The sequence below is a fragment of the Pseudochaenichthys georgianus genome, chromosome 15, assembly GCF_902827115.2.
Source record: "Pseudochaenichthys georgianus chromosome 15, fPseGeo1.2, whole genome shotgun sequence".
Lineage (NCBI taxonomy): Eukaryota > Metazoa > Chordata > Actinopteri > Perciformes > Channichthyidae > Pseudochaenichthys > Pseudochaenichthys georgianus.
This window is the reverse complement of record NC_047517.1, coordinates 19,680,485-19,696,990: the sequence shown is the minus strand read 5'-3', so window position 1 is coordinate 19,696,990 and position 16,506 is coordinate 19,680,485. Positions and strand designations below refer to the sequence as shown.

The following is a 16,506-nucleotide window of genomic DNA, read 5'->3' as shown; positions in this document are numbered from 1 at the left end:
AATAAACATTGTCTAGGTCCGGTAGTTAGTTACATTTTCAGTCAATGGTCTCTCTCACAGTGAGTGTTAGTATATTGGCCTATAGCCTACAGTCTAAAAAACACGGATATAGTTAACTGTTTGTCCTGTTTTAGATAGAGAATAGGTCATTTTAGATATATGTAACCGTCTTTGTCACTCAGAGCGACTGCTGACGTCGTGTTATTCATCATAATATTGCAATGAATATCTTATTCGGAAGACATCCTGTCTTTTTGAAAGTCTTTTTGAAAGAGTTTGTATGAAAAATGTAACTATTATTGATTTGTTACCCTTTGTGGCTAAGTAAACAAACAATTAAGGTCATAGGCTATCCCACTTGAGCTATAGCCTTCAGCCAACTCTACAGTGTCATTGACAGCAACAGAGAGATGTAAGGAGAAAATCGCACAATGTTTGGGAGTATCTCGGTGGGAGGGATTCCTTCTGCAGGCGTGCAGAGCTCAGAGGCTGAACTGTTCCAGAGCGCAGATAAAGAGAAGGGAGCGCATCTCTGTGTCAGACACCTGATGAGCATCCCCCAAACTCTGGAAAGCAGCCGGGGACAGAACCTCTCGAGAGATCACTGTTTTGTGGATTTTATCGAAGCTCTATCAAGTTTGTAAAACACCAGCAAAGGAGTATTACTTTTATAAAAGTAGGCTACAGTAATAAACTGGACTTTCAGAGATGGCACTCTCTTTTCGACGCAGGTGTTTGCTTTTGCTGTGTTTGACAGCTATCCAGGGTGGCCATGCTTCCGTTCAGGTAAGAGTTACTTTAGTGACAACTCTTTGTCCAAGAAGATCTGTCGTCAGGTCAAAGTTGCTCAATAAAGTATGTTATCAAATCTTAAAATCTGAGGTAACCACATTTGGGAAATATTTATTTGAGGATCACCTTAATATCTTAATCCTATTAATCTATAACAAGTGACACCAACCACCATTTTCTGTGTGTGTTGTACTGTCTTACATTTTATCCAGCTGTTATTGTGATTATGCGAGATTTTAAGATTTGCAATGTTGGTCACATGTGTTCCATTGGAGAAATGACTGGATCTGCTTTTCCAAAAAACTGCCTTTGTAGTATCCAGATGTGAGTTCTCTCATGTCCTGTCAGCTGGAGGAATTTCCCTTTTTGCCTGAGGCAGGTAAAAAGACAAAGCCTTGTCTATTCTGCACAGGTTCAACCGCTGTGCAAACTGAATTGTAATGTAATGAAGTTGTTATTGTCGAAGGTCCTCCAATTACCGGTGCAGGAATTTAAGGTATGCTGCACAGAGAAATTGCTCCAATGAGCATGTGATTAATAAACCCTCCTGAAAGGATTAGAAGCACTTTCTCTGAGGAACTGTGTAATGGCTTGACAAGCTTTCTCGCTCAAGTAACTGCTAATGGCACCAATGCTATTTTGAGTCTGCCCATTCAACATTATCCAATGAACATGTGTCTTCCCACCATGCAAAATATACAGAGGAACAGCATTTTGGACTTAAGTCCCACTGACATCTGCCAGACAGCTTTGGTCCAGCTGTGTCTGCCACTACAGTTGTGATAGCAAGTGGAAAGGGCTGAGGGAGAGCAGAAGAGAGATGGTGAGCTTAGATGATCTCACATGTGAGTGCAATTAGGTTTAATGGAAAAAAGTGGAATGCAAATGTAATTTTATTTAAAAGAATCCCTGGTAAAATAAATGTGTTATATGCATTTTAATATCAATGTAAACTCTTTGTAACCCTAACCACCTTGTGTACACTGATACGGTGGATTTCAATTGCATCATACTCGACAGCTGCACATTAATGTTCACCCATAGCTCATGTTTTATATTCGAAAATCATTAAACTGATGGGACCTTTATTCATGCACTTTATGTTATTAGAAAGTCATTGAATTTTGAAATGTTTTGTTAATATAGTATTTTTAAAATAACTTCTGGTCATAGTGCTCATTCTCTGTCCGCAGACGTGCATGGATAAGCACCAGGTAGTCGGGGTGCTCCGTCAGATGGAGAAGTTTCTGAAAGGCCAGGAGATGAGATTCACCGAGGGCCTCAGGATCATGAAGTCAAAGCTGGCGACACTTCAGAACTCGGTCTCCAAGTTACCTCAAGCGGACCAGACAGCCGGTGAGACCCTAATCACCCTCGTTATCATAATCATCATCATTTTTTTTATCTTTGAAGGCTTTTTTCTAAGCAGATAGGTTGACTACTCAAAGTAGGACACATGCACAACCATTACACTGAAGCAGCTAAACATCAAGCCATAATTTCCCATTGAAAGTAAAAAACACTGTACATAAAACAGATGATTTCAATCTGTTAGATCCGCCATTTTACAATAAAGCAGGTAACAAGGTAGAAATAGTAAAATATATCATTCTTGAACATTTGTCATATTGCTTAGTTAAATCAATACAAATAATGAGTGTTTTTGTATTCACAGAAGTAAAAAAAGAATGCTTGATGACTGTATCTTTTTACATATCGTTTACCAGTCTCTGCTTGTTTGACATAAATAATCATTTGAGAAATGTGTGTTGGAAAAGGAGGATGCCCTTCAATAATGGTGTTCTCTATGGAGTGCTCAACCCAAAATATAATAATAATATTTCAAACAATGTGAAAACATACCAGATTTCCAAGTCAAGGAGGAAAAACAACTAACTTTTCACAGAGTGATGATGGCCAAATAAATAAGTGAAATGTGAGTGTTTTGTCCTTCTTGACTTGGAAATCTGGAATATGCTAACTTCTTACATTTTTTTGGAATATGTTCTAGGCAGGAATACTTTGATTTATTTGATAGGTAAAGAATGCCATTTGGATATAACTTTATGGTTAGTTACTGTATGACATTTATTTGGTAAGACATCATTAAAACACATTCCATGCGTATGCTGTAAAATCACAATATCTGGTGATAGGCATACAACTAGATTTTTTGGAAGTTAAGTACTTGGTCCTTTTACGGAATATGTTATGAATTTATCTTCTCAGACAGAGTTCACTGATCGAGCAGTCATTTCATTTCATTTGCAATCCATGCTGTATAAAGTTTCACATGCATTATGACTGAGGTTTTGTTCAGTAATTCAGTGATTGATTACTCACTCAAAGGCAACAGAAGATTTATAAGTATCACATTTAAAACATTATGGGAACATTCAATCGTTTGAAGTTAACATGGCTTCTTATGGGATTATATATTCATCCAACAGTGCAAGGTCATCTCAGTTACATATTTTTGGGCACTTGACAGGGGAAGTGGATTTGTGGAATTGTGTTGTTTGGCAGCAGACACTGAGGCCAATTTGTTAGTGATGGACCAGTTCAGTCCATAAATCTGGAGAGTACTTGGCCAGACAGGAGGAAGCTGATATTTTACATTTACACTAATAAAGGCTCAACAAAATAAAAAGACAAATGAGAAAATATGGCACTATCCATTTTATTTGCTCTGATCAGGAATAGAATCCCAAATCCTCATTTAAATTAAATACATTTTTGATTGAGATAAAGTTACAAATAGGAATCGGTAAAATAATATTGATTCTAATAAGGCTGAAACATACACATATTTTGTTGTTATTGAGTAATCTGCAGATTGTTTTTCACGGATAAATCTTTTTGGAAATCGCAGAAAACAGTGAAAAATGTTAGTCCCTGTTCCTCAAATTCCAAGATGATGGCTTTAAATGTCTTGTGCTTTCAGTCCAAAACCCAAACATATTTTAATATCCTTCACTAGAGGAAAGAGAATCACCCTTTTTCCTGCCATTATTTAGGAAAATGTACTTTAAAGATTCATCTCTGAAACTCTAAATTTGATTACGATGTGGTACAAATAACGTTTTGGCAGCCTTCCCCTTCTTAATTCAGTACTTGTCAACATTTGTTGTGAGCCTTTTTTCCACTGCATATTTTTCCTTATATACAATACATATCAAAGACATATCTCACACATTTATCTTATACAGCTGTGACAAAATGCTCAAACCTTAACACACAGATTTGTCAGGAAAAGACACAAGGGGCTTACATCCCCCTGCAAACACAAGCTGGACATAATGGAGGTTTGGCCATGCAAGATTGGCCTATTACACAGTTTCTAAACTTTACTGACAGTTGTTTTCTCTTGAGGTTAAAGGAATAGGAAACATACATTGGGATAAAACATAAATCCTACAATGTTACGTAATGTACTTATGTTCCATATTATGCAAGCCTTACATTTTCCAGAGCATGTAAAATAGCATAACATTTGGCTGCTGGTGAAATTCTGACTCATAAAAATGGCCGTTGCTGTGCTGGTGGACTCTGAATGAGGCATTTTAATCGTCCTCTCCCATGAAGGCTGTGAAGTTCCCAGCGACACGTGTAGCCTATATCCCCAGGCAGGGAATGCCAGAGGATGTTCGGGAAGCTTACTCCACATGTGACTGGCCTTCCTCTTGTGCTCTCTTTCTCTCTCCCACAGCTCCAACCACCTGCCCCTCTCTGGAAGCCCCTGCTCACGGAACAAAGTTCGGCTCAAAGTACTTTGTCGGACATGAGGTCCACTTCACTTGTTCCCAGGGATACCATCTTGTTGGCTCTGCTACGCGGGCCTGCCGGGATAACGGCACCTGGACGGGGATCAGTGCTATCTGTAAAGGTGAGCAAGACCCAGGAATTCCTCGCATATTACCCTGCCTTATTCTCCTTTTCCCCCTGGTTTCTTTAAGCAAAATAGCATGTTTTCCTTAGACAAATACACATGAGAAAAACAGAGAAGGAAACAAAGTGCGTCCGGCCCACACACAGCATGTATGGTAACAATGTCTTCCCAGTTCAAATTTGAAAATAAAAAAAAGTAAGGTGTGAAGTTCTAATGTATAAATTATATAATTTATGATTTCCATACTACTTCCCTAGCAAAGGGGGTAGGAAGCCCCCATATGTTAACCATTGCCTCTGTGAATAAGGAAGTTCATGTTTCCAGTTTTTTAGAATACACTTTTTCCCAGCTATGCTCAAATCCACCATGTGTGAGGGCAGTCTTACATTTGATTCCTACAAGGAATGCAGTCTCACTTCGGTATATTTTCAGAAGCTTTTCACCCCAACAAGTTTCTTCACATACACACAAACACAACATGTTTTTGGGCCACCACCAGCAATGTCTGTGCATTATTCAAAGTGGGGCAGAAACCCCCACAATAGATTAGGACAACCTTTTCTCCGCAGTGTCTGAATGCCAGGCTGAAAGACACATCAGCTCAAAAGCCAAACTGAGCTCCTCACACACACACACACACACACACACACACACACACACACACACACACACACACACACACACACACACACACACACACACACACACACACACACACACACACACACACACACACACACACACACACACACACACACACACACACACACACACACACACACACACACACACACACACACACACACACACACACACACACACACACAAAGATAACAGGCAAAGAAAAGAGGCATTCTTTAGAGTGGCTGGAGCTCCTCGGTGTACTGAATGAAGACCTCGTTAAAATGGCATTAAATGTCTCCGAACACAGAAAAACACCTGTACTGCATTCCACTGTGGGGTGCCTTTCACTCCAGGTCTCTGCTCCTCATGAACAGCAGTGTTGGGCCTACTGTAAGATAAACCCTACCTCTCTTGCTCATGTTTCCCCCCGCTCTTTGACAGCGTTTATGCCCATACCATGGTCTGATAGCACAGAAGTATGCCAAGCATGCTATTGATAGCCTGTGCTGGTGACATTCTTCCAGAAATTCCAAGTGGCACACTCAGTTGAACATGTGCATACGTTTATTGACCTTCATGGTTAAAACAACACGAGAAGGCTCGACTCTGCACAGTATTATCCCTGTTCGTGTTTTTCAGCCCCGCATGATGGGTCTAAATTTAGTCATGCTTAAAAAAGCAGTATTGACCGAGTGTGGAAACTTTAAAGTTAGGAAGAATGTAAAAAATCTAGTGAAGTGGGTCTTTTCATGTTATGGACATGTGGTGGCCCCTGAGGGAACCAAATACACATTAAAGGGATTGGTTGTCATCCAGTATACTGTGGCCTCAGAGAGCAGAGGCTGTTTCATCATTTGAACATCTGCACAACACCACTGAGTACAGAAACAAAGATCATAAGATGTGCTGTCGTTCCTACCTTTCCTACCTTCTGTTAATGTCAACACATAGCATTTTGGACTACAGGTTTATCATCCTCTGGGCTTAGATGATTAATTAAACAATAGGCCACAGATAAGACTCTACATTGGTTGGTTAATGAGTGATCTATACTTTATACATATAGATGTCCTGTGTGTTTTTAGTAGTTATAAGTATTTTACCCAGCTGCTAGCCATACCCAACATTTCTGTACTCCCTTTTACAAAAGCTTTAAACCAATTTGTTGGTTGTTAAGCAGCAGTGACTCGGGTATAACTCATGACACTGGTATGCACTCATCTTTAATATTTACAGTTGTGATTGAGTCGTTTTACCAGCAGGTAGCATGATTGCTGTACAGGAAGGTTCGCTGAGTTAATATTGTGTGCTCTTTATCTTAAAAGTGTTGCATAGATTATATCCTGCAAAAAAGACATTGAAGACATATACATATATATATTATTGTTAAGTCTGCCAGGTGCGTGTTAATGGATCTGATCGATGGTTACCCATTCATTTTTTTATGACGGTCATTTTGTCATACAAAATAATAGCTATCATTGTTCAGCTGTTCTTTTATGATTTAGTTTACTCTATTAATAACCCTCCTGTTGTGTTCCGGTCAAATCTGACCGATGTACTACTTTCAACACTCATAACTTTTGTGTTTTACATTTGGTTGCATCGAAGCTTTATGATATCCTCCAGTAGACATTTGAACATATACAATTGCTGATAAAAAAATGACCACCATAAGAAATAATCCATCAGATCTATCAACACACACACACTCACCCAATAAACACGTTTTTGTATTATTTATAAAAATAAAAAATAAAATAAACTGAACTTTAATGCTACGATGTATTTTATGTCAGATAGTATAAGAGTAATACATGAAAAACAGGTATGAAATACTACATGACAGTAAAACAAGAATACAGTTTGAAAGGGGAGTGATTAGTAAAATATCCATAAAGAAATAGAAAATCTGTTTACAGTTGTGTTTCATCTGGGTGTAGAGAGATGTATCCATAGATCTCTTAATGTTGCTCTCAAAGTGCACCAGATTGATGCTTTTAACTTCAATATTAAAAAAAAAATCCTCCGTGGGCAGCACAATGAGTAGGCGACCGATTTGGCTGTTATCTGTCTGAGAGATTATTCTTTGTGAATTTACTGCATTTTTTCATGTAGAGCAGTAGTCTGATACATTGTTTACTGTTTGAAAGGGTGTTAAATAAAATGTGTTGATGATTCAGGTTTTTTTTGTTAATAATTATAAGAGCATTTAAAATAGGACTGGTCAAATTTGACCGGGAACACCAAAGTAAGGGGGGGGGAACGAACACAACAGGAGGTTTAATGAGTGTGAATGAATATGAAACATGAGTAGAATTGCTATAAACCTTTACAACATTTTTTATGGGAAGTTATTGAGAATGCTGTATTTCACAGCTGTTGGTTTTGCAGAAAGAAAACCCCTCAAATCTAAAAAACGTAATATTTATAACTTTATTCTCGTGTGTGATGAGTAAAACAGACTATAACCAACCAATTGCAACTTTGCAAAAGGCACTTTAATAGTCATCCCCATTAGATGTCATGAAGATAACTACAAATGTTCCACAAATGGAACACATAAAAGGGCTTTCTCATTCTTAAGTATCAGCTATCAAACTTCCATCGATGGAAGGTAGAAAGGAAAGGCTTACACGGCTTCTTTATGTGTTTCTTTTTTCTTTTACTTTCCGGACGTAATCTTACCCTTTTGCTGTTTGTAGCCAACCATTATGTTTAATTTGTCAAAAAACTACGTTATTTAAAAACATGTATAAACTAAGTCTTCTTTATGTTGTCATGGTTGACAGAAGCTGACTGATTTACCACTTTAGAAAGGCCTTAAAGATTATTTTAGGAACTGTGAAATCAATATAAAGGGAAGCATCAAATCTGCAAATTAATATGTATTTATCTTTTCAGCTGAGGAAGTTCTGTCTGAGAAGGAACTCCAAAATTGCAACTGTTGTGCCTTTGCTCTGTTTGCATCAATTTGATGGAAAGGTTCAGAAGAAGCTGAGCACAGAGATCATTTTTTCTTCTACACCCACAGATATAAGTGAGTGTGAAAGTAATCCCTGCCAAAATGGAGGTACCTGCGTGGAAGGTGTTAACCAATACAAATGCATCTGCGCCCAGAACTGGAGTGGCTCTCACTGTCAGCACCAAACACAGACAGGTCGGTAAAAATGTGTTCATCTCCAGATCATGTTTTAGCACAGGTATTCAACTTCCCTATTTCCCCCCTAATGCAGCACCACCTGAGTGGAGCGTCATGAACGATCCAGCATTCAGCCGGAGACCTCGCTGCGCCCAAGTGAACCAAGCCCAACACTGCAGCTGTGATGCAGGCTTCCACATGAGTGGCACCTCTGACAACAGTATCTGTCAGGGTGAGCCGTAATTACTTAATTGATCCCTGTAGGGAAATTCTCTTTTCGCAACTCCTCCTCACAGGGAAGCAAGGTCAGCTAAAGAGCAGTTCCCCCGAGCTGGTGCCCTGCTAAACAACACCTCAGCAGGGCACATAGCAGGCCAGTAGGCATTTTACTGCCGAAAAGATACTCCACTACTGATTAATACGGCTACAAATGAGAGTAATCTGTGGAGCCAGTCTGTGACAAACAAAATAATCCTCTCGGGTGTTCACAAGCTGATTAGCATCAATTTAGGTCACAGTTCAGTTTGCTTTTAAGATGTAATTGGTTGAGTAAGAGTTTGAAATGCAGCTGCCTGAAATGTGTTTATGTCCAATACGCTCTGAGGGCAAAACAAAGGGACCTAAATACTGACGACAACATGAGAAACAAAGTGTGTTGTAAACTGTAGAATGTATGAGGTATATCATAATTTAAACCTTAAAGGTCACCTATTATGCAAAATCCACTTTTTTATTATATACATAAACATGTGTCTTCTCTGTGGAAAGAGATTCTGAAAGTTTCAGGAAAAAAGACTCTCACATTTTGTCCTGATCCATTTATATAAAATCCTGGCTTGTGTAACCATTAGCCAATCACCAACCAAGGTAACACCCTCCTCCACCTTATCTGAATCTCCCCCTAGAGCACCATTGTAGTTTTTTTAAGCAAATATCTCTCATGCGGCTTTCACACCAGCGCTTTTCAGTTTCTAGCTCCGAGCGGGAGCTTTTCTGATTCAGCTCCGGTTTCCCTTTTCAGCTCCCGCTCTGTGCACACCGCCCACTGGCGCCCCAGAGCTGCCCTTGCTGCGTCATGACGTCACCGTTTACATCGCTGATTTGCTCCCCAACGGAAGCTCACAACAACAACAACAGCGTCGGGTCGATGATCGTGTTGCTTTTAATCACACGAAGCCAGAATAAATTGAATAACGACTTCTCCAACCTTATACTTTGCTCCAGAGTGCCGTGGTTCATTGTTTATTAATGTGTTTCTGCAGCATTTACCGACCGCTGCAGTATTGGCTGCTCGTCCACGGGAGTTTATTCTCCCGTTAGCTCCCGGTTAGCTCACACTGCAGCGGCCACTCTAAAGTATTCACTGTCCGACTCACACAAGCAGCTGATGCATATCCCCAGTTCCCCTTAGCCTAAGTGAATGTGTGTCAGTCTGAATTGACACTGTTTGGTATCACAACGCTGTTATGAAAGTTTCTCTGGTATAAAACGGGTGATGTTAGCATAGCAACCGAAGCTAAACTGACTACTCTAATCCGATAGCTGCAATAATACAAAACAACACGTCTGCCTCTCTCCACAATGATCGATAACAGCGAACAGAATCACACGAAGCCTGGTTAGTGTTGCCTGACTTTATAAAGTGTGTTTATAAGCACTACTGCTTGTAGGCAGGCATAACAGTCGACCCATGGGAGGTGGGTTTAGTTTCCTGCACGCCTCGACGTAAGAGAGACGTAAGCGACGTCACCTCTTAGCTCCAAAGCTCTTTCCTCTGGACCGACAATTTTTTGGAGCTGGAAATGAAGCGGATTCCGGAGCTAAGAGCCGGCGCAGCTCCGGTGTGAACTGGAAAACCCGGCGCTTTTCAGGCTCTAGCTCCGAGCCGGAGCTGAAAAGGCGCTGGTGTGAAAGGGGCATCAGAGGGGCGTGGGGAGGGGCTCCTTATTTTCATCTAAAGTAACAGACCCAGAATCAGCACTTTTGAAACAGGGCTGAAACAGAGGGGTTTATGGGATGCTGCAATGCATGATCTGTTTGGTATTTCGAGCCAAACACTTCAGAGAAAAGTTTTGTATATATATATCTGAGAACAATAATATATTGATGAAAAACAGTATAATAGGGGACCTTTAAACTCTGCAACCTCTTAGTTGGTCTCATGTGCGCTTTGGCCTGGTCATGTGATGCATTTTTAAGTTATGCATTTCTTTGTCTGTTTCCTGACAGATGTAAACGAATGTGAAGTGTACCGGTTGGACCAAGGAGGGAAGCTGTGCGTCCACGAGTGTGTGAATGTCCCGGGCTCGTACCGCTGCTCCTGCCCCAGCGGCTACAAGTTGCTTGCAGACAGGCGGAGCTGTGAGGGTGAGTGACAAGAGGGAACAGAGGACAAAGGCTCATTCACAGAGCGCTGGCTGCAGATCTGCATGGGTATGTAGCTCCAGAGAGGAATACCTGTGTCTTAGAGAGACGAGGAGCTGCAGAGCTTTGAGTTCCTGCAGAGGAGAAGTGTCTGTTGACCCAAAAACCCCGTTACCACTTTCATTTGCACCCCTGAAGCTCGCAAAGCTTGCCAGTGGAATAAATGACCTCACCGTTTCCCAGAAGAAAGGGATCTTTAGGACATGAGGCGTTTGGGGGAGACTAAACTAAAAAACCAAATAAACAATCGTAGCACAGCACCCCCCAGCTCAGACTGTGGTAACCAGGAAGCAGAGCGTCAGTCTGGCAAGCCTCTCTCCCCGCTTCTCCTTCTTACACGGCTCTGCTGTTTTTTCTTCCAGATGTGGACGAGTGTTTGAGCCAGCAGCACAACTGTAGCCGAGGGACAACTTGTATCAACATGGGGGGAGGCTTTCAGTGTGTCAACCCAGAGTGTTCCCGTTCTCATGGCAACATCAGCTACGTCAAGACATCTCCCTTGTAAGTGGATACACCCGTGTTTCGTCGTCATTTTTTATACAAGGGAAAAGCTATATCAAAAAATCTTCCATGTGTGAGCAGAAAATGTTCACCAAGTTTAAATGTACCTTTTGCGTAGTAATTTAGATGCTGTCAGAAACGTATGGGCTCCTGGAGGACATTTTGACCCCATTTTGGGATCTTTGTTGTGTTCAGGGTCATGGTCAGTGATCCATGACAGTGAAGTTGAGATACATGTATCAACGCACACAGCCTCAGAGTTCTCCAGATGAACCATGAAAAGGGAAATTCATGTTTTAGACAACTTGGGACTTCGTTTTGGCCGTCATTGATATTGGAAGAAATAACATAAAGCTCACCATGGTAACCTCTGAGTTCTGGCAATGCAGCCATTTCACTGCCAAGTTAACCTTTTTTTCTTGAGAGAAATTGAGGACTGCCTATAAAACCATCACTAAAACAGTTTTGAACATTCATCACAGTTTACAAACCTACTTCCTTTTTTGTGATTTGCCTTACAGTTACAGTATTTCCATGCAGTGAAATCTCACTTTCAGATTTACTATCAAAAACTGTGCTTTAGATATTAGAGCTAATCTAATTTACTACTCATGGTCTGACTTTGTTGTAATGATGCCTCTAGACTTAATTCCAGTAATAAATTATATCAATAAAACACAAGAGTTATAGCCCTACCCCAGTGAAGTAAATCATTTCTGACAGCCCAACTTCCTTAGATACAATTTTTTCCCTCTTAATACCCATGTACAATGTCTGTGTCCTGGCCAAATGTTAGGAGACATTACAACATCCCTCTTCCTATTTGCCAATCATCAGCAAGCTGCCTCATTTAAGAGCATGAAACAAAACTCTGTCTGCTTCTACTGAACCATCAACGTGGTGAAACACCGCTCCACTGCTAGTCAAAGGAATGGATAAATGGGACACAACAAGGGGAGAAGGCAACATGGAGTAAGACAGTAGCTGTGTCCCCATTTCAACATAATAATGTTTTGCAGGTTTTTTAAGAGTTTGGATGTACTGCCCTAAAGAAAAAAATCACAGCCTGCTAAGATCTATGATGACTTCAGGGCACATGAGCTCATATGTACTGTATGTAGGTGTGTCACTCTTCTCCAGTCTCAAAGAAACCGCTATAAACACTTTCCCACAGGGATGGATTAATTATATAATCGTTTTCTCAGTGTCAAAATGTGCATGACAACCGGCAAACACACAGAGAGTGGAACATGTGTACCACTTTGTCCTGTAATGCCCCCTGCTTACTGGCTGTGTTTCTGTCCTGCAGTCAGTGTGAGAGAAACCCCTGCCCCATGGACAGCCGCTCCTGCCACCTGGCTCCTAAGACCGTGTCCTTCCACTACCTGTCTCTGAGCTCCAACCTGCAGACTCCTGCAACTCTTTTCCGTATGGCGACCGCCTCCGCCCCAGGTCGCACCGGGCCCGACAGCTTGCGTTTCGGCATAGTGGGCGGAAACTCCAGAGGTATCTTTGCCATGCAGCGTTCAGACCGGCAGACCGGGGAGCTGATCCTGGTCCAGCAGCTGCGGGGGCCGCAGGAGATCAGCATAGACGTGGACATGTCTGAGTACAGCGACCGCACCTTTCAGGCCAAGCATGTGGCTAAGGTTAACATTCTGGTTTCACCTTACAACTTCTGAGAGAGAGCTGGAGATGGAGGAAGACGAGACGTCGAGGTGAAGAAGAACACGGAGCAGTGTAATGGGAACTGAGTTTCCTGGTACTGTTTCTTTATCCCCTATCAGTAATTCAATTGTCTGAGTAGCCAGTTGCAGGACAACACTTGTTCAGTGGCCAAATACCACAATAGTGAGAGTGGCAGGTACGGAGGCCCATGTGGTTATGACTTAACAACAGGTGAAAGAGGCATTGCCAATGTAATCTTTCTACCTTCATTTTTCTATGTTTGACTTTTTTCCAATACTCACCTGGCAACAAGAGGCTGAAATGCACCACTACCTTACATTTGGTAAAATTACCTTTGTGTCTTATCAGTTTAAAACACATATTATTGTTTCTTATGTTTGGAGTTTATGGATACATTTTAAACTCTCTCTCTCATTGTTTTAAGTCCAATTTGGAACAAGTTTTGCAGATCAGACTCTTTTGGCCAGAAAACAAGTATTACAACACTTTCACCTGCCAACACTTATTTCACCTGTTGCACAGACGAAAAACACTGTAAAAACTCGAAACCTTACCAAGTATATTGGTCTTATTTCTAGTCATAGAATCTCTGTATGTGTTTTTACACCTGATATAAGACATAATAACTTAAAGGTGGAGTAGGTAATTTTGGAGAAACCAGCTCGAGTGCGCTAGAATTTGAAAATACACAACCGGAAAAAATCTGCCACTTCCTTACAGAGCCCCTCCTCCAACACACAAACGCGCACATGACCAATGAGGGCACGAGATAAGTTTGTGCACAGATGGAAGGCTGACAGGCAGGTAGGCCATCCAGTTATTTTAGCCGGGCCGGCTAAAATGATTGGTCGTGCTTTTACGGCTACGGCTTCCACAGATGACATTTTTGTATGGATTTTTTGTCAAAGCACTTCAGATATTCATTGCTATCAGGATGTTAAGAGCATTCCATGGAATATAACAAAAAGTGTCGGTTTCTCAAAATTACCTACCCCACCTGTAAGAAGTAACTATGCAGTGAGATACAGGGTCAATTCATGTATCTTTTTAAGTCAAAGACTCTTGAAAACTTATTTTCAGCTGTATCTCAGATTAAGTTTTTTTGACATGTCACAAGGTTTTTAAGATGCTGTGGTATTTGTGAAAGATGGATCACCTCAAGAAATATTTATTACTTGATTTTAGGAAACACATTTTTTTTGGAACATCACCAACTCAACTTAACATCAGAAAAAAGAAAACTGAAATGCATTTCTGGCTCATTTTTTTTACACATAATTTCCTGATTCTGGTAAAAATATGTTTTCCCAGATAATTACAAGATATCATTTATCTAAATATCCCATCTTAATTCAAGAAATCTTACCAAGCAAATGTTTACTTGTTCCATTGGCAGATTTGTTTACTTATTACAAGCGAAAACACCTTGTTTTCATAATTGTTTTTACTTGATTCAGGAGCAGCGTTCTCCAGTGCAGGTTTTTAGACTTTGTAGACTTTTTTCACCTCTTCTTAAGTCATTACCGGCAACATTACTTTTTCTTACTTGCCTCTCAGGGCTTCCTTAGACAAGCCAATATGTAACAGTTATATTAGGAATAACAATATACGGCAGAACAGATCATAGATGCATCTTTGAGGAGTGTCAGTAAGAGCTTTGACTGATGACGTTTGTCTGAGTGTGTTTGAATGGATGAAAACGATCTAATCAGAAGCATAATGAATGGGTTGGGAGGGATGGAAGTATGTTTTTTTGAGATTGCTGTTGCTTTATGTTGGTATTTTGTTGAATGTCTATCAAAGATCATGTCTGTGTAGCTCAGGGTCTGGCCCCGGGGCTGATGCACTGCCCTTGCTTTGTTAATGATAAATCCCTATGAGACATTAGTGCTCCTGAGGCTCTAATTTATTGGAAATATTATTGGTTTTTACATTGTGACATACTGTACGCCACATGTTTATCTTCCATCGTAGGCTATACTGTATATTTGTTTTGTTTTTGTACTAGCCTTTCTTGTTTAAGGTATCATCCATTATACTGAGAGAGTTTCTTTTAAAACAGTAGATCCAATACTGTAGCTGAGCATATTTTCTGTATTACTCATTTTCTGTATGTAACCCAGAAATCATTATATTCAAAATCACAGATGATTTGGCAAGCTTGGCAAATGCACTACACAATTTATGTGGAATTTTAATTGTCTCTGCATAACTGAAATAAAGTCAGTCTAACATTTCAGTTTTTGTTAGATATACCTCACTGGACAGTGAACAGCGTGCTATTAAATGTCCTTGCGGCAGTGCTTGTTTTCATTCTTCATCCATTATGAGTGAATTTTAACAAGCGAAACTCAAACCGACTCATAATAGTTGATGAATGAACGCTGGATGGCAATACAAAAAAGGTTCCTGACTGAATGGGTGGAAGGTTGAAGAGGAAGAATGTGTGTTTTTATAAAATAATCCTTGTGGCAGAAGTTCACAGACAATACACGTCAAAGCTTCATTTCTCTAGAAAAGGAGTTTCACAATATTCCGATTGAACCTTTATACAAGGAGCAGTAACTGTTGTACTTGGGAACAGTGGCGGCGCCAGGGTATGGCTGGGGTAGGCTATAGCCATACCAAGAAATGGCTTAGCCCTACCTTAGCCCGACCATGAAAAAGTATGTTAAAGTAAGCATGTTGAGAACACGGATTGCGAAAATCTACCGGTCGTGTCCACAACACACACACTGATCCTGCTGCAACAACAAGTGCATGTTACTGACGCAATATGGTTGAGACCATTCGGGCTTATGCTAGAGGGGTGCAAGGAATAGTCTAAGTAGTGGGGGAGTTTTATACACTCACGGCCCGTCTACACTACAGCGTCGAAAGCTCCAATCTGCCCATTCACTTTCAATGGGGTGACGTCACGTAGCCTCGCTTTTTCGCCGAACTGAATTGTGGGTAGCAGAGCGAGGCGTCTCAGGCGTCTCAGGCGACAGAAGTTGAACAATGTTCAACTTCTGACGCCGGAGACGCCGGAGTAGCCAGCGCCAGCCAATCAAATCCCGTTTCCCAAAATCTGACAGCTGAAGCCGTAGCCAATCAAACCGCGTCTAAGCTGGGAGAGATATCCCGCCGTTCATTTCTATATTTAAAAAAAAAGTCGGAGGAGAAACTAACTATCGCCGTAGCAAATCACCCGGTTTTGTATGACCAGACCCTCTTCACCTACCGGGATACAAACCGGAGGAGCCAGGCATGGAGGGAGGTGGCAGAGACAGTGGGTGAAACTGGTAGGTTTTCGCCTGTTTGGGGAGTTTATATATATATATTGCTCGCATACAATCCCCAGGGTTTTTTGCTTTGTATGTCGGGGGCGGGAGATTCATGTGATTGGTTGTTGGCCGTGTTGCTTGAATAAAATCCCCAAGCTCCAGACACGCCCAGCTCCAAG

At 40.9% G+C, this 16,506-nt stretch overlaps 1 protein-coding gene across 1 annotated transcript; it reads left to right on the top strand.

The window, feature by feature from the left end:
* Window positions 1-510: 510 nt before the first annotated feature.
* Window positions 511-15,300, top strand: LOC117459799 (fibulin-7). The gene is made up of 8 exons (XM_034100925.2): window positions 511-786; window positions 1,986-2,148; window positions 4,502-4,678; window positions 8,340-8,465; window positions 8,542-8,679; window positions 10,677-10,814; window positions 11,234-11,372; window positions 12,682-15,300. The coding sequence occupies exons 1-8, from the start codon at window positions 709-711 to the stop codon at window positions 13,052-13,054; spliced, it is 1,332 nt and encodes a 443-aa protein (XP_033956816.1). The 5' UTR covers window positions 511-708; the 3' UTR covers window positions 13,055-15,300.
* The last annotated feature ends 1,206 nt before the right edge of the window (window positions 15,301-16,506 follow it).